The 25,123-nt window shown below is 40.8% G+C and overlaps 1 protein-coding gene across 1 annotated transcript; it reads left to right on the top strand.

The window, feature by feature from the left end:
* Window positions 1–91: 91 nt before the first annotated feature.
* On the top strand, window positions 92–25,123 carry LOC124281075 (NADH-ubiquinone oxidoreductase 75 kDa subunit, mitochondrial-like). The gene is given in 21 exon segments (XM_046717088.1): window positions 92–168; window positions 5,361–5,443; window positions 5,738–5,829; window positions 6,177–6,284; window positions 7,357–7,433; window positions 8,384–8,465; window positions 9,111–9,175; window positions 11,344–11,421; window positions 12,264–12,449; window positions 15,902–16,001; window positions 16,449–16,598; window positions 17,224–17,369; window positions 18,372–18,500; window positions 19,307–19,373; window positions 19,722–19,784; window positions 20,325–20,486; window positions 22,233–22,386; window positions 23,187–23,362; window positions 23,604–23,738; window positions 24,511–24,601; window positions 24,604–25,123. Coding segments are annotated over 20 exon segments (2,172 nt in total). The 5' UTR covers window positions 92–168; window positions 5,361–5,382; the 3' UTR covers window positions 24,654–25,123.

Genomic DNA, 25,123 nt, shown 5'->3' with positions numbered 1-25,123 from the left:
GCATTTTGCGTCTTCTCTCAGGTTTCATCTATTTCAAAAAATATAATTATTGATGTTGCATAACCAATTCCCGATCCGGATATCATTCCAGACTTTATACTCGTATCACAGGGCGCTGCCATATTTGTGTCATTGAACAGACTTTCGCTCGCAGGGGTCGTTTCGAGGGTAGGAGCTCACATGGTTATGCACTCCTTTTCTTAATTAATAGTTGCATTAAATCAAATTTCGTAAAGAAATTAATCCTCCCCTGTCAGTGTGGTTGAACGCGGCAGCAAATTCTCCAAACTGACCGAATATTATGCAAGTGCGCCCCTGCGTATTTCATACCATGCCTTCTCAGTTTTATTTCGGAAAGTTGATCATCCTAATGTGGATTTGAATGTTCTTAGAACTAACAGTGCAAATAGCAGTCAGTGAACTGACAAATAGGCCCATTAGGGCAACCATGTATAGTCCGTTTGGCTCCAAAGTGGACCGATGAATTGCAATCTAACTCGAAAACTAATAAATATAAAATACTCAATGAAACGCTGATTACGAGGGAGGAGTGCAGAGAAAGGGACAGCCAGGTGTTCGAGAACGGATGGAGACGGCACAGCACAGGTTAATGAATAAATAACTTTGTCTGTGAACGTGCTTCTCGAACACCTGGCTGTCCCTTTCTCTGCACTCCTCCCTCGTAAAAAACAGTGAACTGTGTCAATATTTTAATGATAGTTTGTTAAACAACTTTCTTATTTTTAGGACAAAATTCTGCAAAAACCTCACAGAGTGGGTATGATGTTTTGATTATGATCAGCGTTTCATTGAGTATGTTATGTTTATTAGTTTTCGAGTTAGATTGCAATTCATCGGTCCGCTTTTAAGCCAAACGGACTGTATATATGGGTTTTTTAAAAAATTTGAAAGGCAAGTTAGTAATTTGGGGCAAAGTTGCGTGAACTATTGCTGAAGGGGTCGCTGTCAGCACGGGTACTGTAGATACGTACACATGTAAGCAGAAACGTACCCATGGTAAAATCAGAATACTGAAAAGTACACCTCCATTCCATGCAAAGAGCATACGCAATGGCGAATATTTACCTGAGCTGCTGGGGTACATATTATGTAGTACGTACTAGTACCCTTTGTAGACAACAACACTTTCAGCTTATCTAACAGGTTGGGGAAACCTACCTATCGGATTGGCCTATAACAGGCCAAACGGGATATAATAGGCCGTTCTGCCTATTTTGCTATAGGCCTGATTGGCCTTTAATTATGATATTTATCAAATAAATTTAAAGTGGTGCATTTCAACATGAGGATATTAACACCATTCAATGTTGATGTCCTAAGGTTTTCATTCAAAAACTTTTTGAGCATTTTCATCACATAATAAAGGAGTTTGGAAATTGCTAATTAAATATACAGCGTGATGACAGCGTATTTGCGACTTTTCAAAATGGCGGAAGTAAACACAAGACCGTATGAAAGCTTTAAACAGCGATATTTAACAAAATGAAAGATGTCATACCGCGGTACTTGGTCAAGTACACCGTGGAGTTCGTGGATGGCGTCATACAGTTCGTCAGTGGTCAGGATAGTTTGTGATCGTTGCTGCAGTGTTCTTTTGATGTGTAGTCATACATTTTCAATAATATTGAGATCGGGAGACTGTGCAGGCCAGGTCATGCAATTTACAGCATTGTCACGCTCGTATTCCTGAATAATTCGTGCCCAATGCACTGGGGCATTGTCATCTTGAAACCGATATTGTTTGTTGTTGAAGTGCTGAGCTATAACGGGCCAGAGGTTGTCTTCAAGTATTTCATGATACTTGACAGCATTAATATTACCATTAACACGACACAAGGTGCCAACACTGTACCGTACATGCATTCGGGACAATAGGCTTCATGCGCACTTCTCCAAACGAAAACTCTTCCATTCTGACCAATAACTACCTGCGATTCATCACTGAAAACACCCGTTTCCAATAATTTTGCACTGTCCAAATTCTCCTTTCCAAACACTAGTGAAGTCGTTTTCTTCTGTTCACTTCCTTCACAACAATACGCTTTCTAATAACCTGACGAAAATCACCATTCCGATGCAAAACTCTTTGAATCATTCTACTGTTTACTTGTTGATGTTGACCAACATTTTAATCATGGGTAATGTCTCTTAGAATGTTAAATCTATTCTTGCATGTTTACTACTAATACTCAGTATTCTCGGCCTACCACTTCGTCGGACGTTTTCAACATTACCACAATTCAAATATTTTTGCCAAACATACCCAATTGTTGATTCAGGTATACCTAATAATTTCACAATGTCAAAAGTTTTCTTTCCATTCAGTTTCAAATCCACAATTAGTTCTTTCATACTGATGTTGAGTTCCTTTGATTTTCGACCCATTGTTTACAGCAGACGATTTCTGCATTCCAAGCAGACGACATATGACGTCATTGCACATGCGCACTAATCGTATATCAAGTTCACAAGCGCCGTATCAAACATGAAATCTGTTCAGTATTTGCAAAGCAAGAGACAAAATACAAGATGTTTCAATCAAAGCCGAACGGCCATACTTGCCAAATCGCGAATACTTTTGTCAGGACGCTGTAAGTCTGTAATATTTTTGAAAATTTTCACTGAAAATTAATGACATAGATATTCAGTTTTAGTTTTCAAAATAAAAATCTGTGCAAAATTGTGTTCTTAAATGAAACATCTTTTCCTGAACATTATATAAATTTCCATTTTGTCCAAAAACTTATTTTTTTTAAGCTGAGGAGGTCCATTAACTATTCATCTCTATGATCATTTAAAACCATTTGATAGTTTGTGAAATAATAATAATGGTCAAATATAGCCTGATCGCCTATAGCAAAAGAGGCAGAATGGCCTATAATATCCCATTCGGCCTTTTATAGGCCGATCGGTAGGTTTCCCCAACCTGTCTAATGTGGCCAAACATTTGACTTGTTAAGACTGAAATCCATGATTTAGAGCATTAAGAATAATGAACAGAATGCAAACTATCAGGATTATTGTCACACGCAGATTGTTAATAAAAAATCATAAAAAACATGTACTTTTCCTTATCCTGACTCATGCTAAATGCTTGTCTTCTTCTCCTTGCAAATGATAGTGGAACACTTGAAATCCCTTGAAGTTCCCTTCTAAAAAGCAGACGTAAAATCACCACTTGCCCACGAGTTACCTTCCTTGGCGCCCTTTTGGTCACCTGACCGGCCATATTTTTGTTACACTCTCCTTCTTCGCCCTTGAGGACGGTTGTGAGAGCACCTGGGTCCCTATATGGCACATATCCTTTTCTATTTTGGACCCTACATCAAAATTATTGCTGTATACGACTTTTAGGATTATATTCTACTATATGGTTTGAAATTTGATCTAAATTATACGTTGTTTGACATGGTTTTTCATCGTGTTTACATTTGATGAAAACTTGTGTTTGTTGTAGTTACCGACTGTCTGCGGCTGACCCACATTTATTATGTCCTGATTGCTCTACTTCATGTTCTTTCAGCTCTCACTGTAAACATTGTCTGGAATAAACCACTCTTGAATTTAATAACTACCATTTTTCCATTCATAGACGTGCAAAGGACTGGGTAAGAAGGTATTCAAAAGTCACGTCTAAATTGAGTGATTGTGCTGATAACCGTGTATTAAGTACTGCTGCCGATGTTCATAAATCCAGTGAATTGCAGAGCGTTTTACGGGGGCAGGTCACTGTTCCAGTGATGAACTCTGGAGCCAATAAGAGATCGTCGTCAACGGAGCTGACCTCTTCGCAGACGAAGAAGCCTAGATCGTCTTCAACGCAGAAAAAGAAGGCTACTACCCCAAAGACTTCATCGAAGATATCTCAAGAACCATTCACTGGACTTTCTTCATATTTGACACCAAGCTTCCAGTAGATTTTGGTGACCTTCACATAAGTTTCAAGGTCACTGCGGCACTTTGAAGATTTCAGCATCTTAAACTGATGAGAGCCGTTATACTAAGGGCCTACAAAGCAGCAGGACTTGAGCCTCCTCGAGCCTCCAATCCCCACGAAGTCAGAGCCCTGGTGTCTACACTTGCTCTGCATGGAAACTGCTCGATTACAACAATAATGGAGGGCTGCTTTTGGAAATTGGACACAGTATTTGCCAACCACTACCTCAGAGACATTGCCACCGACGACGTCTCAGGCATTCACCAGTTTGGGCCACTTGTTGTAGCACAACAACTAACGGTTCCACAAAGGAGCTGAGAAAAATCTGACCCTTTTATCACGTGACTTGTGAAAACCAACGCTCTGGAGAGCAAATGGTTCAAGTCCATGCACACGTCTAGGACAGGCTAGCATGAGTGATAGACCCTGTACTTGTATAGGACATACTTGTACATGAAGAAGGGTCACATCTCCACTTGATGCACGCATCAAGAGATGGAGTTGCAATAGATAACTAATGGAACATTAGTATATCTAAAATCCACATGGAAATGTCAGGAGAAGTTTCAGAAGAAATCTGACTAGTGGTTCCCCCCTCCCCAGACTCATCAGTGGAAGTTGAAAGAACAGAATCATCAGCAGTGCCGTCATAAGTTCCCATGGGGAGTAATACAGGACGTAAATCAACAGCCAGAGAATCCAGAAGTGGCCTGACCCACCACCGATTCCGACGGATTCTGCAAGAGTCAGATTAAGGAAAAATATGTAATTTTCTGACTAAAATTGATATTTTATACTTATCTGGACTCATGAGGTCAGCCCTCCCAACCTCCCCTCTTATGGAACTCTGGATTTCCCTGTAAATCCGGGTGTCGGGCATACATACGGAGAGAGTGACAAAACATGGCCGGTCAGGTGACCAAAAGGGCGCCAAGGAGGCAAGGGAGGTAACTCGTGGGTGAGTGGTGATTTTATGTCCGCTTTTTAGAAGGGAACTTCAAGGGATTTCAAGTGTTCCACTATCATTCGCAAGGAGAAGGAGACAAGCATTTAGCATGAGTCAGGATAAGTATAAAATATCAATTTTAGTCAGAAAATTACATTTTTAATCGAAGGGCATTGTAAGGCTACCTCATCTTGCATGTAAGAGGCTTGCAAGATCACCAGTCTATCTTTATGATGTCCACTCAAAAGTGCTCAAGGAGCTTGCTAATCATTTTCTGTGGGAAAAGAATTTACCGATAACACTGAATCTTTCAGCGTGCATGAGGACAATCATATTCTTTTCAAACCTTTTGAAACTCTTTCACACATCCTGTTGTTTTTCCTTCAGAATAAAGAGTAATTGATCTTTAAATCACAGTTAGTGTTATTTCATGATTGGTTCTTTTTTCCGTTTCAGCGTAACCTGCTGACAGATCAGGATGCTGCCTCTGATGCCCGTTAGGAGGGCTCTGTCGGCTCACAACCTGCTGAAGCATGCATGTAAGTACGGGTTGATTGTAAATTTCATCACTGTGTAGTACTGAATGAACTTAGAAATATTTTGTATTTAGGGCATTTTCTGGTAATTTAGTACATGAGCACATGTCATGGATTTGTTCAGAAAGTTGATGCAAATTTATTGTCATGACAGTACTATCAGCAGTTTGAATAAACATGGCATTTACTCAGTGTGAACATGATGAATGGAGGATAGAATGAATTGTTAAGTAGATGCTCATATGTGGTAATTATTGGTATTTACAACATTTTCAGTTTTCATTCTTCTTGTTTCAGTGCGAGCCAACTCGACAGGTGCCCCAGAGAAAATAGAAGTATTTGTTGATGACAAGAGTGTGTTGGTAGAACCAGGCATCACAGTGCTGCAGGTAATATTGGATGTCTTGTTTACAGTAGAAATAGAATGCAAGCCACCCTAATTTACATGTAGTCAATATTCTCATGCTAGTCTTCTCACGTTTATCCTACAAATGCTATTGAATGTGTGGCCAAGCCATCAAACAGGCATCCTTTACAGAGTTGTTTCCCTCTGGCGTAACAGGATCCTCTGATCATGGCCGTGGATGTTAGATTATTTTCCTTTGTTTATCAGCACCATAACAATGTTTATTGATGTCAGCAAAGTTTTTAACGTCTTTGATGTGTATCACATGCACTATCCTCCCGCATGAAATCTTGGCTTGTGTGAAGTCCCATGTCATGTTCCTTGTTGCAGGCCTGTGCTGAGGGGGGTGTAGAGATTCCTCGGTTCTGCTACCATGACCGTCTCTCCATCGCTGGAAACTGCAGGATGTGTCTGGTGGAGGTGGAGAAGTCGCCCAAGGTACTTTCTGCCTCTTTGTTGACAAGACTCATTGAGATCCGGGGTAGAATAGGTCTTCAGCAACCCATGCTTGCCACAAAAGGCGACTATGCTTGTCATAAGAGGCAACTAACGGGATTGGGTGGTCAGGCTCACTGACTTGGTTGACATATGTCATCGGTTCCCAATTGCGCGGGTCGATGCTCATGCTGTGGATCACTAGATTGTCTTGTCCTGACTCGATTATTTACAGATCGCCGCCATATAGCTGGAATATTGCTGAGTGCGGCGTAAAACTAAACTCACTCACTCACTTTGTTGACAATCACTGACGCCGGGGAATAATCTCACTGCATTCTTGTTTTTTATCTATCCTGGAATTGATCACATGTGGAATAAAGAGAACAGGCTACATTAAAGATGAAACCTTTCTCTTATTTACATTAAAAATGCCAAACATCCCGTTTGTTTCTTTTCATTTCACTGTTGTATTTTTATGTGTACCACTCATCTTTTGGAAGGCATTATTATGTTCAACTATTGCGAACTGATTGCCAAAATATGTCAAGTCTGGGAGAATGACATGTCTGATTATCCGTATATGTCGGGGAGTGTAAGTTGGTGGTGGTCCGATTAATTGAAATAATCGAAGATTGGTCGCAGTGACCAAACGACCAAGCAATCGATCACATTTTTCATAATCAAACATAAACGATTTTGGAACTACTGTTTTAGTCTTTGAAATACTTGACAATGGAACATATCGTTGAAGTTGTCAGGGCGTGAAAACGTGTTTAATTCTTAGAAAACTCACTTCACTGACTGAAAAGTCATGACTGAATATTTCTTGAAGACTCCGGGAAGTTTATGTTCATGATATATTAGTCATCACTTTAAAGTAGCAAGTTGCATCATGTTATACATATTTGCAATAACAACCTGGATAGGAAATCTGAAAAATGACGCTAACCAATTTTTTTCGATGATTGTTCGTTGGTAATGAAACAATCATCAATTGTGAGATTTCAACCAATTCCCAACACTAGTGTAAGTTACCACTACCTAAATGACTGACTCTGTTGTGTTTTTGTAGCCGATTGCCTCGTGTGCGATGCCAGTGATGAAAGGGATGAGGATCAAGACTGACTCTCCTGTCACCAGGAAGGCCAGGTAAGCAGCTTCCTGCAGCCATCAAAAGTAGTCACAGAACATGATGACTAAAGTGATGATTGGATAGCTGTGATGTGTGAGATGCGTGGATAAGTACTGTGAGTCGCTGGTTAGCCTGGACCAGATCGGACATTTGACCTTGTCAAAGGTGGTTTTCATCGAGAGCTTAGCTTGTTTCTGTTCTTTGGAGTGACTTTTGTTTGTTTTGTTAAGACCTATCTAGATTATGGTATCTGGTGGATAGAGCACCTGTCCAAAGAGCAGGTTTAGGGTTCAGTCCTGTGTTGTTAACATGTTAAAAACTGACACTTATTGTTACCCTGCCAGGCTGTTTGCATTTACGATAAAAAGGGCTAGTTGGCTTGCAGTCAGTATACTGTCTCCCCTGATAAATCTGTTGGGAAAATTAACATAATTGCAAATGAACCACGTACCTGTGATTCATTAGCCTGAACACATTTACATACATTCATGTTTGTAGTAAGAAGCGACTGGGGCGGTGGGGTAGCCTAGTGGTTAAAGCGTTGGCTTGTCACGCCGAAGACCCGGGTTCGAATCCCCACATGGGTACATTTTGTGAAGCCCATTTCTGGTGTCCCCGCCGTGATGTTGCTGGAATATTGCTTAAAGCGGCGTAAAACCAAATTCAGTCAGTCAGTCAGTAAGAAGCGACTAACGGGATTTGGTTGTCAGACTTGCTGACTTGGTTGACATATGTCATCTTATCCATTTGCGTACATTCAATGGTAATGCTATTGATCACTGGATTGTCTGGTCCAGTTTCGATTATTTACAGACTGCCGCCTTATAGCTGGAATATTTCTGAGTGCAGCGTTTAGTGACAAAAAACAACAACCAAAAAACAATACATCTAGATTTCCATGATTTCACATTGTTTTCAAGTTGTATCTTTTGTATTTGATTAGTTAACTGTTTGATCTCCTCCACAGAGAGGGTGTGATGGAGTTCCTGCTGGTGAACCACCCCCTTGACTGTCCCATCTGTGACCAGGGAGGAGAGTGTGATCTGCAGGTCAGTGCAACATGCTCAAGTAGTGGACAGCTTGACTCTATAGTGCCTGTAAGTCTCGCGAGGCCGTACTTCTGGTACTAAGCTGGTTCCCGGTCCCCTTTGTGCGCACCAACTTATGATATGCAAGACTGGGCCCAGCTTACTTCCGGTACCAGATTTCTGGTGACAGTATATTCAAGAACAAGTTTTGCATCCAAATTGCACGACCACCAAATATGTTTTACTAGACAGGACCAAGTATACAACCATGGTTGGCTGTCACAGCTGTTGACAGTCGTAATAGTTGGCTAATTTGGGTATGGTTAGATTGGAAATTTGTTTTTCCTGCAAGGATTATCGGTTCCTTACTGTCAACTGTCAACCATGAGGCCATTCAAAAAGGTATGAAACATTGTCACCAGAAGTACTAGGGTCTCACAAAGTGCTGTGACCTACTTACAGGCCCTATAATGTAACAGGCCATCGCTGTGTTCTCGTGGATGGAGTGTCTACCTTGACAGTGGAAGGTTTGATTACCATCTGTCATATATGTGTCATGCTGCTGTTGAAATTCAAAATTTGTTGTGTTAGGTTTGGGAAATGAACCTTTATCAATTGACATTTGTTTTGATTGATGTGTAATGTGATGTGTGTGGTTGTTATCAGGACCAGTCGATGGCTTTCGGGAGTGACAGAAGCAGATTCACAGATACTCACTTCACTGGCAAGAGGTGAGACTTGTACTTGCGATTAATATTGGTCATTTCAGAACTCATCCTTTGTCTAGTCTTATAGTCAAGTCGTCTTTTCTCTCTCTGGTTATATACTCCCCATCAAAAGTTTAGACTCACTAGTGTAAATGTAGCCACTTACTTCAGCCAACTGATCTTAACTAGATTTTGCAAAATATTCTATACAGTTTAAGGGTACTGTTTACACATGAATTGATGTATTGTAAAACAAATTTGTAACGTTGAAAAGATTATTGTCATGAGTTCAACAAATTATGAAACTGAGTGAAAATTGGCGAATTCTTACTGACTGACTGAGTTTGGTTTTTACGCTGCTTTTAGCAAGATTACAGCAACATCATAGCAGGGGAACACCAAAAATGGGCGAATTCTTAACAAAACTTTACACCAAAACGCAGCTGTTCACATGCACAATATTTGCACATGCTTTTCAGCAATTTGATGCATGATCCTCGTGCAATTCATATGCATAAGGTTTGCATGAGTTAAATGTAGAAATTCATCTTCGATGTAACCACATATATATACATAACATATAGTGAGTGCTTTAAGTGAATCTAACCTTTTGATAGGTAGTATATGTTACCAACTTATAAATGCTGGTACTTGTTGTTGCCCTGCCTGCCACTCTGCATTAACAGTATAAAACAAGGACTGGTTGGCTCAGTCAGCATACTCGTCACAGGGGGATGTCCCAATTTGAAAAGCAGCTCAAGTTGAGGATAGTACAAGCAATAGTAATCTCACGATACATAAGTTTCATGAATCGATACGTATCACGATACCCATGTCATGGTTCGATACGTATCACGATACCCATGTCATGATTCGATGCGAATCACGATACCTATTTTCGTGGCATTATTGTGTAAATTTAGTTACATCTTTCATAATTTATAATTGTCCATGAAAAGATGAAAACATTTTTGATTCTCAGAGATTCAGTGCTTCAGCCAGGCAAGCGCCATTGCGCCATTCACACTAAAAAATATATAATGGCACTTTTTTCCAATGCTAGAGCGCCCATTGGCACAACATTTAATATAATCCACAGGTCTTCTATACCATGGTTACCATGAATGGCAAAAGTCTCAACTGCATTGGCACACATTTTAGTAGTTAAGGTGCCAATTGGCAACACTCAAAAAATCCTGGCTGAAGCACTGGAGATTAAAAATTTCTAATTTCCCATCTTTGAGCATGAAAAATAATCATTTATAACTTTCATAACATAAAAAAACATGATACAATTGCAAAATGTAAATGGTACAGAGACATATTAAACCGATACTTTAAAGACTAAATATCGATACAGTATTGAATGTATCAATAATTGTATCATCTTAGAAAAAGTATCGATGTAATGTGGCATCCCTAACAAGCAACCACACATACTCACCCTCACATGCATGCTGCTACAATCTTGAAGTTGAACATGACATTAAACCCTATTGCCTGTCTGGATTTGGGGAAAGACGTTATCCCTAGCACCCTATGCCAGTAGTACAAGGGTACAGTGTGCGAAATAGTTTCCACATTTTGCTCGCCAGTCTGGCTCGCTATGCCCGAAAGTTACCAGCCCACAAAATAATTCACTAGCCCGAAATCTGAATGCAGAAACTAAGCAAAAGATTACAAAAATAGATGAGAATAAGATACTGTCAGCATGACAAGGGTTTCATCATTAAGCTGCTAATATGACGAACATTTTCATCAGGCCATAATCTTGCATGATTTAAAAGTGTATTGTAACTTAACATGTTGGAGAGAGTGATGTATTTACAAAATGACCCCATGAAAATTCACTAGCCTGTCGGGCCAGTGTTTGTGGAGATTTACTGGCCCGACTGGAGTTTTACTAGCCCCGGGCTAATGGGCTTGTGGCTATTTCACGCACTGTAAGGGTACCAAGTGGTCAGGCTCAGTCAGTTGGTTGATGACATGTAACTTTCTCCAAGTGCAGGGATTTTTGTTCACAATGTCAATCACTGGATTATCTGGTCCAGACTCGGTTACATGGTGACATCATTTGGCTGTAAAAATGCTGATTGGCTTTAGTAACAAGCAACAAGCATTTGTAACTTGTAAGTTAATTACAGTCTCCTGTGTTAAAAAGTGGTCACATGTTTATTTTGTTGAAATTCCAGAGCTGTTGAAGACAAAAATGTTGGCCCCTTGGTGAAGACAATTATGACCAGGTGCATTCATTGTACAAGATGTATCAGGTGAGAAGCAGTACATATTAGTCTCATTATAATCAGATCTTTTACTCTGAGGCAATACCTCTCTACCTTTAGGACACCACCATTGAAGAATGACCCAAGTTAGAAGTCAATTAATACATTTGCAGCTGACGACTGAATAGATCTGCAGCTGGAGATTGAATAGATCTGCAGCTGGAGATTGAATAGATCTGCAGCTGTAGATTGAATAGATCTGCAGTTGAAGATTGAATAGATCTGCAGTTGAAGATTGAATAGATCTGCAGTTGAAGATTGAATAGATCTGCAGCTGGAGATTGAATAGATCTGCAGCTGGAGATTGAATAGATCTGCAGCTGTAGATTAAATAGATCTGCAGTTGAAGATTGAATAGATCTGCAGTTGAAGATTGAATAGATCTGCAGTTGAAGATTGAATAGATCTGCAGTTGAAGATTGAATAGATCTGCAGTTGAAGATTGAATAGATTTGCAGCTGAAGATTGAATAGATTTGCAGCTGAAGATTGAATAGATCTGCAGCGAAACCTATAAGCCAGTTTGCACTTGGTGCAGAAGCCCCCAAAGAAAATCGCACCCTGAAATCGAAATGTTTCTGATGGCAGTATTAAGAACAATCAGTCTCGCTCTGACATAAGGGCGGTGGGTAGCCTAGTGGTTAAAGCGTTGACTCGTCACGCCGAGGCCCGGTTCGATTCCCCACATGGGCACAATGTGTTAAGCCCATTTCTGGTGTCCCCTGCCGTGATATTGCTGGAATATTGCTAAAAGCGGCGTAAAACTAAACTCAGTCAGTCAGTCGTTCTGACATAAACACCGGTCCCTGATGTAGATGATTCTTCCTCCAGGTTTGCAAGTGAGGTGGCAGGAGTTGAGGACCTGGGCACAACAGGCCGGGGAAATGACATGCAGGTCGGCACATACGTTGAGAAGATGTTCAAGTCTGAATTGTCAGGCAATGTCATTGACTTGTGTCCTGTTGGAGCTCTCACGTCCAAGCCGTACGCCTTCACAGCCAGACCCTGGGAGACCAAGTAAGTGTGAGATTAACTGGTATCACAGCCGTACCCTGGAAGTTAGAAGTCAATGATTACTGCGATCACGTATCTAACTTGCCTGAAAAACAGGAAACAGTCATCATGGTCATTGGACTTAGCAAATATTGTTGTAAGTGTATTTAAACTTGTTAAGGTGTCATTATGACCTGGTATTGGAGGAAAGGCAACTGATTATTGATCCGAGATGGTTTCTTGTCCTGGTACAATTCACTTGCGTATATATGATGAATCGAACCGTATCCCTTCATGAATTTAATTCCTTATTTGTGGTAACTACAGTCAAATATTTACGAATATTTTTAATAGGGCTGCAACAATTCACCCAGAACTCGATTCGATTCAATATTCGATATTGCACCCTTGATTCGATTGAAGTAAAAACATCAGATTTCATTTAACTCTCAGAGTTGGCTTTTTTAGCGTGAAATCCATCGTCAATTTGGCGAGGTCTACTAACAATCATTTTCATTGGATAATTAGACCGGCATCAACCTATCACGTTTCTCATATTTCAGCGTGCGAAACTGCTCGAGTTAGAGTCAAAATTACATTCTGGCTGTGTGGAAATAATTTAAACTGGCAGTGTATGAAACTCCCAAAAATTTCAGCCAGACCACAGGGCTGGCTAGATGTAAGACTTGAAAGCCCTGACCAAAACTTACCTGCCCACAAAATATGTTCGCATACATGTCTAAATTTTCACCTGACCGCTAGGCAGGTCCGTGTTGAAAAGAACCCGTCCTCGGGCGGTTGGGCAGGCAGATATTTCGAACGCTGCAATTTGTATTCAAATATTGAATCAAAATAGTGATAATGGTTATCGAAACTACAGTGTCAGATTCGATTTTCGATGAATCGAACCGAATCGTTGCAGCCCTTAATTTTAAAAGATTGTTTTACTTGAAACTCGCTTGTTGTTTATGTTAGTGAGATTTTCAAAATGGAACATATTCAAGCATGCAGCAGTGTGTAACTCCTGACATTTGGCCAAGGCCCCTTTCGGCACTGTCATTAGGCTATAAGCGGCATTATTTATGATGTATGGCTTTTTGCTTTACAGATATTATCATTGAAATGTAACAACCTAAGCAATGACATGAAATGTTTGTTATTTTACTTCATTGACATTAAACATAAAGGATTCCTTAATAAATATTCATATTCGTTAATATATTTGTAAAACATTATATTTGCCTCGTAGTGTATTCACTTCATCCGTAATGGTTTCAGTGACAGGAATCTCAAGGTCAGCCTGACATAGATATGTTTGTCTGATTCTTGAAAACATTCCGAGATAAATCTGAGGAACTCTGGGAAGTCAGTGGAGAAATGGCTGAGTTCTTCGTTCCCCCTTGGACATCTAATGCATCACATTTAGATGTAGGCCTTTGTAGAGACATTCAACTTTTCATTTGTAGATCAATAGCTGTTCAGCTATTGACTTTTAGTAACACGTTTATGCTGATGTGTAGTTATTAAGCCCTGACCAAAATTACCTGCCCACAAAATATGTTCGTATACATGTCTAAATTTTCACCTAACTGCTAGGCAGGTCCGTGTTTGAAAAGAACCCGTACTCAGATTCGATTTTCGATGAATTGAACCAAATCGTTGCAGCCCTTAATTTTAAAAGATTGTTTTACTTGAAACTTGTTTGTTGTTTATGTTAGTGAGATTTTCAAAATGGAACATATTCAAGCATGCAGCCATCATGACATTTGGCCAAGGCCCCTTACGGCACTGTCATTAGGCTATAAGCGGCATTATTTATGATGTATGGCTTTTTGCTTTACAGAAATTATCATTGAAATGTAACAACCTAAGCAAAGACATGAAATGTTTGTTATTTTACTTCATTGACATTAAACATAAAGTATTCCTTAATGAATATTCATATTCGTTAATATATTTGTAAAACATTGTATTTGCCTCGTAGTGTATTCACGACATACGTAATGGTTTCAGTGACAGGAATCTCAAGGTCAGCCTGACATAGATATGTTTGTCTGATTCTTGAAAACATTCCGAGATAAATCTGAGGAACTCTGGGAAGTCAGTGGAGAAATGGCTGAGTTCTTCGTTCCCCCTTGGACATCTATTGGGCATTTATATTACCCATGATTTCCATGGAAACGATTTGGACTTAGTCTAAAAAATATCAAGCTGGACTTCAAGTAACTGTCAGATGATTTGTTCTTTCAAATATGTGGGGGCCGGGGGGGATATGTCATCTTCTGATGACTCTTGTTTACCTAGTAGCAGTACCATTACGATTCAGTCCCATAATCAAGGTTTGAAAGACAAAATTGTGCTATGAGCATGGAGTTAAGTCATTTTGCAGACTCAGCTATTTGTTTAGTTGAATTTTTATCCCCCGCAACCCGTTTTGCGGGGGGTATTAAAATGGACTCCGTCCGTCCCTGCACTTTTGTCTTTTCCAGAGCAGAACTCTAAAACTGTTCACTATTTCTTCACCAAACTTGGCACATAGATTGGTCTGGCGGTGTACTGGTGCCTTTTGGTAGTTTTGGATTTCTGAATAATATATTTTTCACATTTCCATGGCAACAAGCTTGACTAAAACTGAAATTAGTGGTAGTGCTCTTTTCCAGAGCAGAACTCTAAAACCGTTCAATGTTTCTTCACCAAACTTGGCACATACATATATCTTGTGGTGTACTGGTGCCTTTTGGTAGTTTTGGAATTCTGAATAAAATATTTTGGCTTTTCCATGGCAACAAGTTTCACTTTGACTGGAATTGGTGATAGTGCTATTTTCTGGAGCAGAACTTTAAAGACCTTTCAATACTCTCCTTCCACTTTTCTATATACACACCTAAATATTTGACATAATCATAACTAGTAGACATAATCATGAAGAGTATTTTGCCATTGCGGGGGATATTGATGACTTTGTCTTCTTGTTTTGTTTTTTCATTTTCTTCATTTCTTTCTCAATATGATATGTGTACAACATAAAATTTGAACTGGAAACGTCTAAATTATAACTTTGTGGAAATTTGTCTTGAGTTTTGTTCTCTTCAGGTTAATGTTTGGATCCTATTTTATACATGTACACAATGTTGTTTCAAAGTTGATAGAGAACTTCAGTACTGAGCAAATTCAGTTCTTTATTGACAGGAATCTCAAGGTCAGCCAGACATAGATATGTTTGTCTGATTCTTGAAAACATTCCGAGATAAATCTGAGGAACTCTGGGAAGTCAGTGGAGAAATGGCTGAGTTCTTCGTTCCCCCTTGGACATCTAATGCATCACATTTAGATGTAGGCCCTTGTAGAGACATTTCAACTTTTCAGTTGTAGATAGTCAATAGCTGTTCAGCTATCGATGTTTGTAACACATTTATGCTGATGTGTAGTTATTAAGTTGCCATGTTTTCATGTGTTTTTTGTTTTGTGATTTCCAGAAAAGTTGAGAGTGTAGATGTGATGGATGGTTTGGGAAGCAACATCGTTGTCACCATGAGGACGAATGAAGTGATGAGAATTGTCCCTCGCATGAATGAGGTCAGTTGCTGCTCATTGATCAACATACATTGTTTTACAACTTTAATTTTATTCTAATTGGAGCAGTGGGGTAGCCTAGTGGTTAATGTGTTCTCTCGTCACGCTGAAGGCCTGGGTTCGATTCACCCCACATGGGTACAACGTGTGAAGCCCATTTCTGGTGTCCTCCGCCATGATATTGCTGGAATATTGCTAAAAGGGGTGTAAAACCAAACTCACTCACTCTATTCTAATCTTTTGAATGTGTTCAAATTTATCATGCAGTAATAGCTAATGCTATGGCTTTAGTAGAGATGTTTTAGAGGTAAATATTTACCTATGTTAGCAATATGAAGATATTTGTCTTTTCTGATAAAGAGCTCTAAGTTGGGAAACCTGGATAAATCCCTGAAACATATGACTGTGTATCTCTATATCCACTGTAGTCAACTGATTCATATATCACAGGCTATCAATGAAGAATGGATCTCCGATAAGTCCCGGTTTGCGTACGATGGCCTGAAGCGCCAGCGCTTGACATCACCGTTTGTGAAGAATGCTGAAGGGAACCTTGTGGCCACAGACTGGGAGAACGCTTTCATCAGGGTGGCACAGAAGGTAGAACAGTTTTCAAAGAACTCTGGGAATCTCGGGAAAATTAGTACCATTCCTGTAATATTTAGGTTTCAACAAAGCGGTGAACTTCTCAGACCTCCATTTCTTCAATCTTTCCTCCAACACCAAGCTGACTTAATGTCATGTTTGTCTGGATTATAGCTCAAAGCAGCATTGAATCAAACTCTAGCAAGAGTCAATGAAAGATGGTACCTGGTATCCTGCTTGACCCTGGGCTGGGGCTGGGGCTGGGGCTGGGGCTGGGGCTGGCGTCTCTATATTACTGAGGATTGTGTAAGCTCTGATGATATGCTTCAATCTAGATTGCAGTATACACACAGTATATAAATTTGTATCTGCAATGGGGTTGCTTTATAGACGAGGATGCTTAGATGGGATTTTGTAGGTCACTGTCAGAGAGGGGTATCCATGGTAACTTGTGACAAGGTATTTCAGTGAGCTGTAACTGTGAAACCAGCATTAGCCTGTAGTTGTACAACATGCAGTCACCCACACACGTGTACAAGCACATCTCTTTGTAGACATGAAACGTGTAATAATCTTGTACATGGGATAAAGCCCCATTTCACCTCATCTCTAGATATCATCCCTATTGTCTGCTCTACAGTTCCGTGAAGTGAAAGGAGACCAAGTGGCGGCTGTAGCTGGAGGCCAGGTAGATGCTGAGGCCCTTATCAGTCTCAAAGACCTCCTCAACAGACTGGGCAGTGAGGGGCTGTGTACAGAGGAGATCTTCCCCATGGATGGAGCTGGGTGAGTTGGTGCTTCATGATGGTATTTAGCTTAAAGTTTGCTAACAGTGGTGTACAACCCTATTGTCCATGTTGACTGAACTTTGAATTCAGCTGTAAATCATCACCACTACATCTCATCTGTCGCCTCTTTTGTTATTGGATGCTGGAGATTGATTGATTGTTGTTTAACGCCTCACTCAGCCAGGGCTCCAGATAAGGGCCATATCGGCGTATGTACGGATAAAAAATATGCACGATACGGTAGGAAATAATTTAGAAAACGTAGCACATACGCACCACAGCAATGCTGTACGGTCTTGGAATCATTTACAGACGTATTTATCTGAAAAAGTATTGTTTTATTGTTTATTGGCCTGTTTACACAAGACTAGCAATGTTGTGGTGCATATATGAAACAAAACACAAGATTACTGATACACCATTAAATTCCATTCAGTACTCTAAATGTAGGCTTAAGGTTTTCGAGTACTCCTATATTGAAAAAATAAGGAGTACGTACTCCTGATGTTGAAAAATTATCTGGAGCCCTGCTCAGCAATATTCCAGCTATATGGTGGCAGTCTGTAAAATCGCGTCACTACCAGACAATCAAGTGATCAACATCATGAGCATCGATTTATGCAATCGGGATATGATGTCATGTGTCAACCATGTCAGCAAGTCTGACCACACAATCCTGTTAGTCACCTCTGACTAGAAACAGGTTTGCTGAAGACCAATTCTAACATGGATCTTCTCTGGTCTTTGGGTATATCTAATTTGAAGAATTTGGGATTCACATTCAAACCATGGACATTTTTTAGATGAGACCAAATGCTCTCCATTGCAGTTACCGCACTTGATAACATTTATACATGGCTTGAATGTCGCAAAGGGTCGTGTACACCCTGTTGTCCTTGTTGACTGAAGGTTAGTGCCGCCAGTTATAAATGGCTTGACTTTTACAATGGGTGATATACTAGTACTATATTGCCTCTGCTGACTGTGACTATTGTTTCAGCACGGACCTACGGTCCAACTACCTGCTCAACACACGTATTGCTGGCATCGAGGAGGCTGACCTGCTTTTGCTGGTCGGGACCAACCCCCGCTATGAGGCGCCTGTCTTTAACGCCAGGATCAGAAAGAGGTAGGGCATGTGTGGCACACTTATCATGCAGGCAGAACCAAATCTTTTGAAACATTTTGTTACAAACAATCTTTAACATAGACACAGTAGAGTGTATGTTGTCATATTTACCAAGTCTTTGAAGGGCATTCAGAAGTGGAATGTATAAGGAAAACAAGATTTATGGATGTCAACTTCTTTATTGTGAATAACATGTTTCGGAGTGTATGCTTGCTCCTTCATCACCTGATACCTCTTACTCCACTAACATCCTTTACTACTATTCCCAATAGTGATTCTTCAGAATATGGTGTAACATGTTGACTCTTATGAGGTCTTTGGTAGCAGGGGCGGTGGGGTAGCCTAATGGTTAAAGCGTTGGCTCGTCACGCCGAAGACCCGGGTTCAATTCCCCACATGGGCACAACGTGTGAAGCCCATTTCTGGTGTCCCCAGTCGTGATATTGCTGGAATATTGCTAAAAGCGACGTAAAACCCAACTCACTCACTCACTCACTCACTTTGGTAGCAGCACATGCTGATCATAAAATCTGACTTAAATGTTTCTTTAATCTGTGGCTTGAATCACTGGATTTTCCTGTCTAGACTGGATTATAAATCCAACATTATTCCTTGCTCCTTCTGTTCTCCTGCATGATGCTGGGGTGGTGGAGTAGTCCAGTGGTTAAACTGTTGGCATGTCACGCCAAAGACCCGGGTTTGATTCCCCACATGGGTACAATGTGTGTAGTCCTATGATGTTGCTGGAATATTGCTAAAGGTGGCGTAAAACTCACTCACTCTGCATGGTGCTGGTTTTGTTTCAGCTGGATCCACAATGACCTACAAGTTGCGATGGTGGGGACACCGGTGGATCTGACATATGAGTACGATGTGAGTCAGTACTTTGTTGCAGCTCCTTGATAACAAGAGTTCTTTATTTGGCATTGTAGATGATGCACTGTTTTCACCAACAGTTGAATCATGTTTTGTCTGACATGGATGTGGGGAATTCCAGGTTGTTTTGAACTCATCTTCTGGTCCCTGTGAATTCCTTAAATATCATCATTTATACTAGGCTCTTGAGTATGTAATCATTAGTATTATTGCTGTAAATATTTGACTGAATACTTTGAGATTAAATTTGATGTGGAAGACAGTAATTCAGTTTTGTAATATAAACAGGTGATATGTTCCCACATGGTATTTGTTTGTCAAGTGTCATGTTTCTGGTGTTTGCAGCAACTTGGGGATACAGCCTCAGTGTTGGAGAGTCTGGCTAGTGGCAAACATCCCTTCTGTCAGGTGAGTCTATGCTCCTTCATGACAAGCAACCGCCTGTGTGGTGTAGTGGTTAGAGCGTGGCGCCCGGAGAGCGGAAGGTCGCGGGTTCGATCCCCGGCCGCGTCATACCAAAAGACGTTAAAATATGGTACTTGTTGGTCCCTGCCTGGCGCTTGGCATTAATGGGTACATCAAGGACTGGTCGGCTCAGAGTCAGTATAATGTGTCTGAGTTGGGTATTCATGCTTCACTATAAAACCAGCTTAAGTCTGGGCTAGTACAAGCAGCCGCACATACACATACACCCGCATGCACGTCGTCATATGAGCGAAATATTCTCAAGCACGATGTTAAACCCAATTTCACCTCACCTCACCTCACCTCAATGACTAGAGTTTTACAACTGCAGGATGAAATATAAACCTACTCTTTCTGGTGTACTGAAATACTAGTTGTTTGCGCAGTGTTATGGATGCTGACAGGGCTAAACTTGATATGATATTCCACTTTCATGCAATTGAAAGACAAACTCTCAATGTCAAGTGTTGTGTCTGTTTCTAGACGCTGAATGCAGCCAAGAAGCCCATCATTGTTGTCGGCAGCAGTGTGCTGCAGAGAGAGGATGGTGCCGCCATACATGCCGCTGTGTCCACGCTGGCCGAGAATGTCCGCTCCAACAGTGGATGTGGGCCAGACTGGAAGGTGCTCAACGTCCTTCACAGGGTAAGTTGGTAATCTTGTAGGAAGCATGTATGTAGTATTGCACACTGTTAAAGGGTGGGGCGGGATGGAAGCAGGGCAGGGCAGGGCGGGCGGGGGCGGGGCAGGGGCGGGGCTTGGGGTTTATTGTGTTCAGTTCAGTTTTGCATAAACTTCAACCTTGGTCCATGTTGAAGATTCTGACTTCATTTTGATGTATTGACTTGGCAGAATCAAACCGCTTAGTCTGTTATTGCTGAGTAAGATATGGTCCCTTGGTCCCTGGCTTTGGTGGTGGCTGGCAGAGCAAGTGGTCAAACTGTGTACAGGCTTGATTAAGCCATATATGCTTATATCTAGCTCAATCTCCATATCTTTCAAATAAGCATGCTGTCATTTGTCCCTGTATTAGAACCATCAAACAAATATGGCTGAGTGGTGTCCGGATAATGGAAGTGTACCAAAGAAGATGGGAATTTCAAAATCAGCCAGACTCAGATGTGTTTGTCTGATCCTTGAAAACATTCCGAGACAAACTGAGGAACTCTGGGAGCTTGATGGAGAAATGGTCGAGCTCTTCGTTCCCCCCTTGAACATTGACATGCTGCCTGCTGGTTTCACAGTGATAATACTGACACCAGTGAACTTATTATGGTGACATTTTGTACATGATCTGTAGTGCTTGAAAGCTCCTAAATCAACAGGCATTGAACCGGAAGCTGGCAGGGGTAATGGAGGCAAAGAACGATTTGATGGTGCATGAGTGACGCTTAAAATGTTGAATTAAATATGTTTTATATGAGTAATTATTAAATAAGAGGTTGGAAATCCAAGAGCACAACCCTGTAAGGAAATGTCTACCTTTGATGGTGGCGATATTTTATTTTGATATTAAAAATATTTTTCGAACCAAAGCGAGGGAAGTACATTGCCAATCTTTGCTCGCTTCGCTCGCATATAGGAAGCCTGGTCATTTTCTCTATTTGCGCTACAGTTTGCCTGTGTTTGGACATTTACAATGTCTCTGTAACGCATGTTATAGCTTGATTAAATGCCACCGTCCGAAAATGTTTGGTGTCTGAAATCATATAGTTGAACGATTATAGACCACAATGATCAAAGGACTCCCTTAAGTTTAGACAAGATCTGATGGAACAAGGGACTTCCCTTCATCATCCCCAGATCCCGCTCATCTTTGGACAAGAACTCAAAGTCCTCTTGAAACCTTTTTTATCCCCCGATACGCGTTTTGCGGGGGGTATTAAAATGGACTCCGTCCGAACGTGCGTCCGTCCGTCCGTGCACATTTGTCTTTTCCGGAGCAGAACTCTAAAAGCGTTCAATATTTCTTCACCAAACTTGGCAGATACTTTGATCTGGTGGTGTACTGGTGCCTTTTGGCAGTTTTGGAATTCTGAATAAAATATTTTTGGCGTTTCCATGGCAACAAGTTCGACTTAGACTGAAATTGGTGATAGTGCTCCTTTCTGGAGCAGAACTTTAAAAACCTTTCAATACTCTCCTTCCACTTTTCTATATACACACCTAAATATTTGACATAATCATAACTCGTAGACATAATCATGAAGAGTATTTTGCCATTGCGGGGGATATTGATGACTTTGTCTTCTTGTTACTATAAGACCTCAGTGATCCCATGAATTTAGTGTTTTTGAACAAGATGCTTTGGTTTTAGTGTGAGACTTCAGTGATCATTAGCCCTCCCTGAAATTTCTACAAGATCTGAAGAATCACATGACCTATTTGTAGGTGGCCAGCCAGGTGGCAGCACTTGACCTCGGCTACAAGGCTGGCGTGGATCACATCCGTCAGAATCCTCCGAAGGTCCTGTTCATGCTTGGGGCTGACGAGGGGGCAATCACAAGAGAAGACCTGCCAAAGGATTGCTTTGTCGTATACCAGGGTGAGTGAGGCTGTGTGGCTGCAGCCTTGGCATCTTTTATGTCTGTTTTGTTATTCCCCGGCATGTAATGCGGGGGGATATAGTCGACGCCTCGTCCGTCCGTAATCATTTTGTTTCCAGAGCATAACTCAAAAAACTTTCAATATTTTTCAGCAAAACTTGGTAGATATATCAAACAGAACCTTAAGTGGTGCCTTTTGCTATTTGCAGAATTTTGGCATTTTTATTTTTCGCGGTTTCCATGGAAACGATTCAAACTTAGTCCCAAAAGGGAGGGGTGGGTTTCCTTTCCGGAGCACAACTCGAAAACTTCTTAATATCTTTCAGCAAAGCTTGGCAGACATAAAATTTGAACTGGAAACGTCTAAATTATTACTTTGCAGAAATTTGTCTTGAGTTTTGTTCTCTTCAGGTTAATGTTTGGATCCTATTTTATACATGTATTCCATGTTGTTTCAAAGTTGATAGAGAAACTCGGTATTGAGCAAATTCAGTTCTTTATGACAGGAATCTCAAGGTCAGCCAGACATAGATATGTTTGTCTGATTCTTGAAAACATTCCGAGATAAATCTGAGGAACTCTGGGAAGTCAGTGGAGAAATGGCCGAGTTCTTCGTTCCCCCTTGGACATCTAATGCATCACATTTAGATGTGGACCTTAATGTTGAGATACTCAACTTGAGATCATTAGTTAGTCAAGAGCTGTTCAGCTGTTGATATTTGTGACAATTTTTGTGTTCTTTTGTGTTTTACACTTTATAATTTTCCTGATAACAAAGCATCTATGCATGTTGTATCAGGTCATCATGGTGACAGAGGAGCTGAGATGGCAGATGTGATCCTCCCTGGAGCGGCGTACACGGAGAAGGATGTGACGTATGTCAACACCGAGGGCCGTGCACAGTTGACCAGGACGGCCGTTACACCTCCAGGTCTCGCTCGCGTTGACTGGAAGATCATCAGGGCCTTGTCAGAGGTCAGTACATTGTGCAAGGTGTAAGCTGGATCAGGGAGGTTTCCATAGGTTTTCATATGTAAGAGTTTACACAACACAACGAATCCTATAAAATGTGTATTTGTTGAAGTTTGTTAACCGTAATGTTAGTGGAAGCATGTAAACCCCTATGTCCTTCTGAAGCCTGTAATCCCTTGTATTTGTACGAGCTTGTAAAACTCGTGTTTGTGCTAGCTGATAAACCCTTCTCATTGTCTGCCAGATGATTGGAGTGACCTTGCCCTATGACAAGATCACAGAGGTGAGGCGGAGGCTGGGAGAGGTCGCCCCGAACCTGGTCCGGGTCGGCGATGTTGAAGATGCCAACTACTTCACACAGGCTCAGCAGCTGGCACAAGTAAGGGTCTTCATTCAGTTTACGGGGCGGTGGGGTAGCCTAGTGGTTAAAGCGTTGGCTCGTCAGGCCGAAGAACCGGGTTCGAATCCCCACATGGGTACAATGTGTGAAGCCCATTTCTGGTGTCCCCTGCCGTAATGTTGCTGGAATATTGCTAAAGGCGGCGTAAAACCAATATCAGTCAGCAGTCATTCAGTTTACACTATAAACCAACTCAGTTTGAAGTAGCCTCACAGAGGATGATATAATACCTTAATAGATGTGTCTTTCTTCTCTGTTTGTGATACTGAGTTACTAGTGTCACTCATGGGGGGTACATTCAAACTAAATGACTTTAGACACCACATGGCTGAAGGTTTAGTAGTTGTTTACAGATGTCCAGCCTGTTAAATCCCTTACACAGTGTTGGTGACCCATGTAGCATATTCGTAAATGTGTTTACAATTACAACGAGTTTGTGGGTGATGAAATACGTTTGTGTGACATAAATAGAACTGCCGTATGATCTTCAGTGGGCATGTTGTAACAAGCAGATAATGGCCTTAACCCATCATGATACTCTCCCACTTGATGAGGTTTCTGAAGGTGGCAACTGGAAAATCTGACAACAGGATTGTATAAACCAGGTTGGTCCCTGCATACAAGTTTTAGTTAAGCCATATTTCTTTGCCTTTACATTAGGATATCAGCCATTGTCTGCCTGTAGTATGTGTCCAAATGAAGGAAAACATTATTTCCCATTTGTGTAAACCTTCCTCAATTTGTATTGTAGTTGGTGAAGAAGCCTCTTGGCGCCAGCCCTCTCACCCCATCTCAACAAGAACTGAAGGATTTCTACATGACCGATTCCATCAGCCACGCCTGCAGACGATGGCCAAGTGTGTACAAGCCTCCAGTGAGGCTAACAAATACTGAACTTCTGTGTAGACAGATATGCTGTTTATCACTGTGCTTCAAGACATCTCGTTGTGCTTCAGACCTTGATTCTGATTTGACAAGGGAGAAAGTATACTTACATCCTTTGTTCTGATTGGCCAAAATGTTTGGGAAGGATTTGAAAATATTCCTTTGAAAGAAACAGTGCTGTTGACTATTTGGCAACAAATACATGAATTTTGTTGTGTTTTTAGCCTTTGAAGGGTTTATACTAATGATGTCATTAAGAACATCTGTATTTCTTAGACCTTCCATTGTTTTGAAGCTTCCCAGTGTTCAGGAATAACTCCTACAGATCAGCTTGGCCTGTTACTGGTCATACAAGGAAGCCCTATTCTGACTGTATATATTTCACATAGTATTTATGAATGGGCATATTTTAGTGAAAAAGGTGTTTGTGAATTGAAGTTGTTAATGAACATTTGTAAAATAAAGAATATGTGGACATA

The sequence above is a fragment of the Haliotis rubra genome, unplaced genomic scaffold (assembly GCF_003918875.1).
Source record: "Haliotis rubra isolate DU_JTF1 unplaced genomic scaffold, ASM391887v1 Scf108, whole genome shotgun sequence".
NCBI lineage: Eukaryota > Metazoa > Mollusca > Gastropoda > Lepetellida > Haliotidae > Haliotis > Haliotis rubra.
This window is presented reverse-complemented; position numbering and strand designations above follow the sequence as displayed.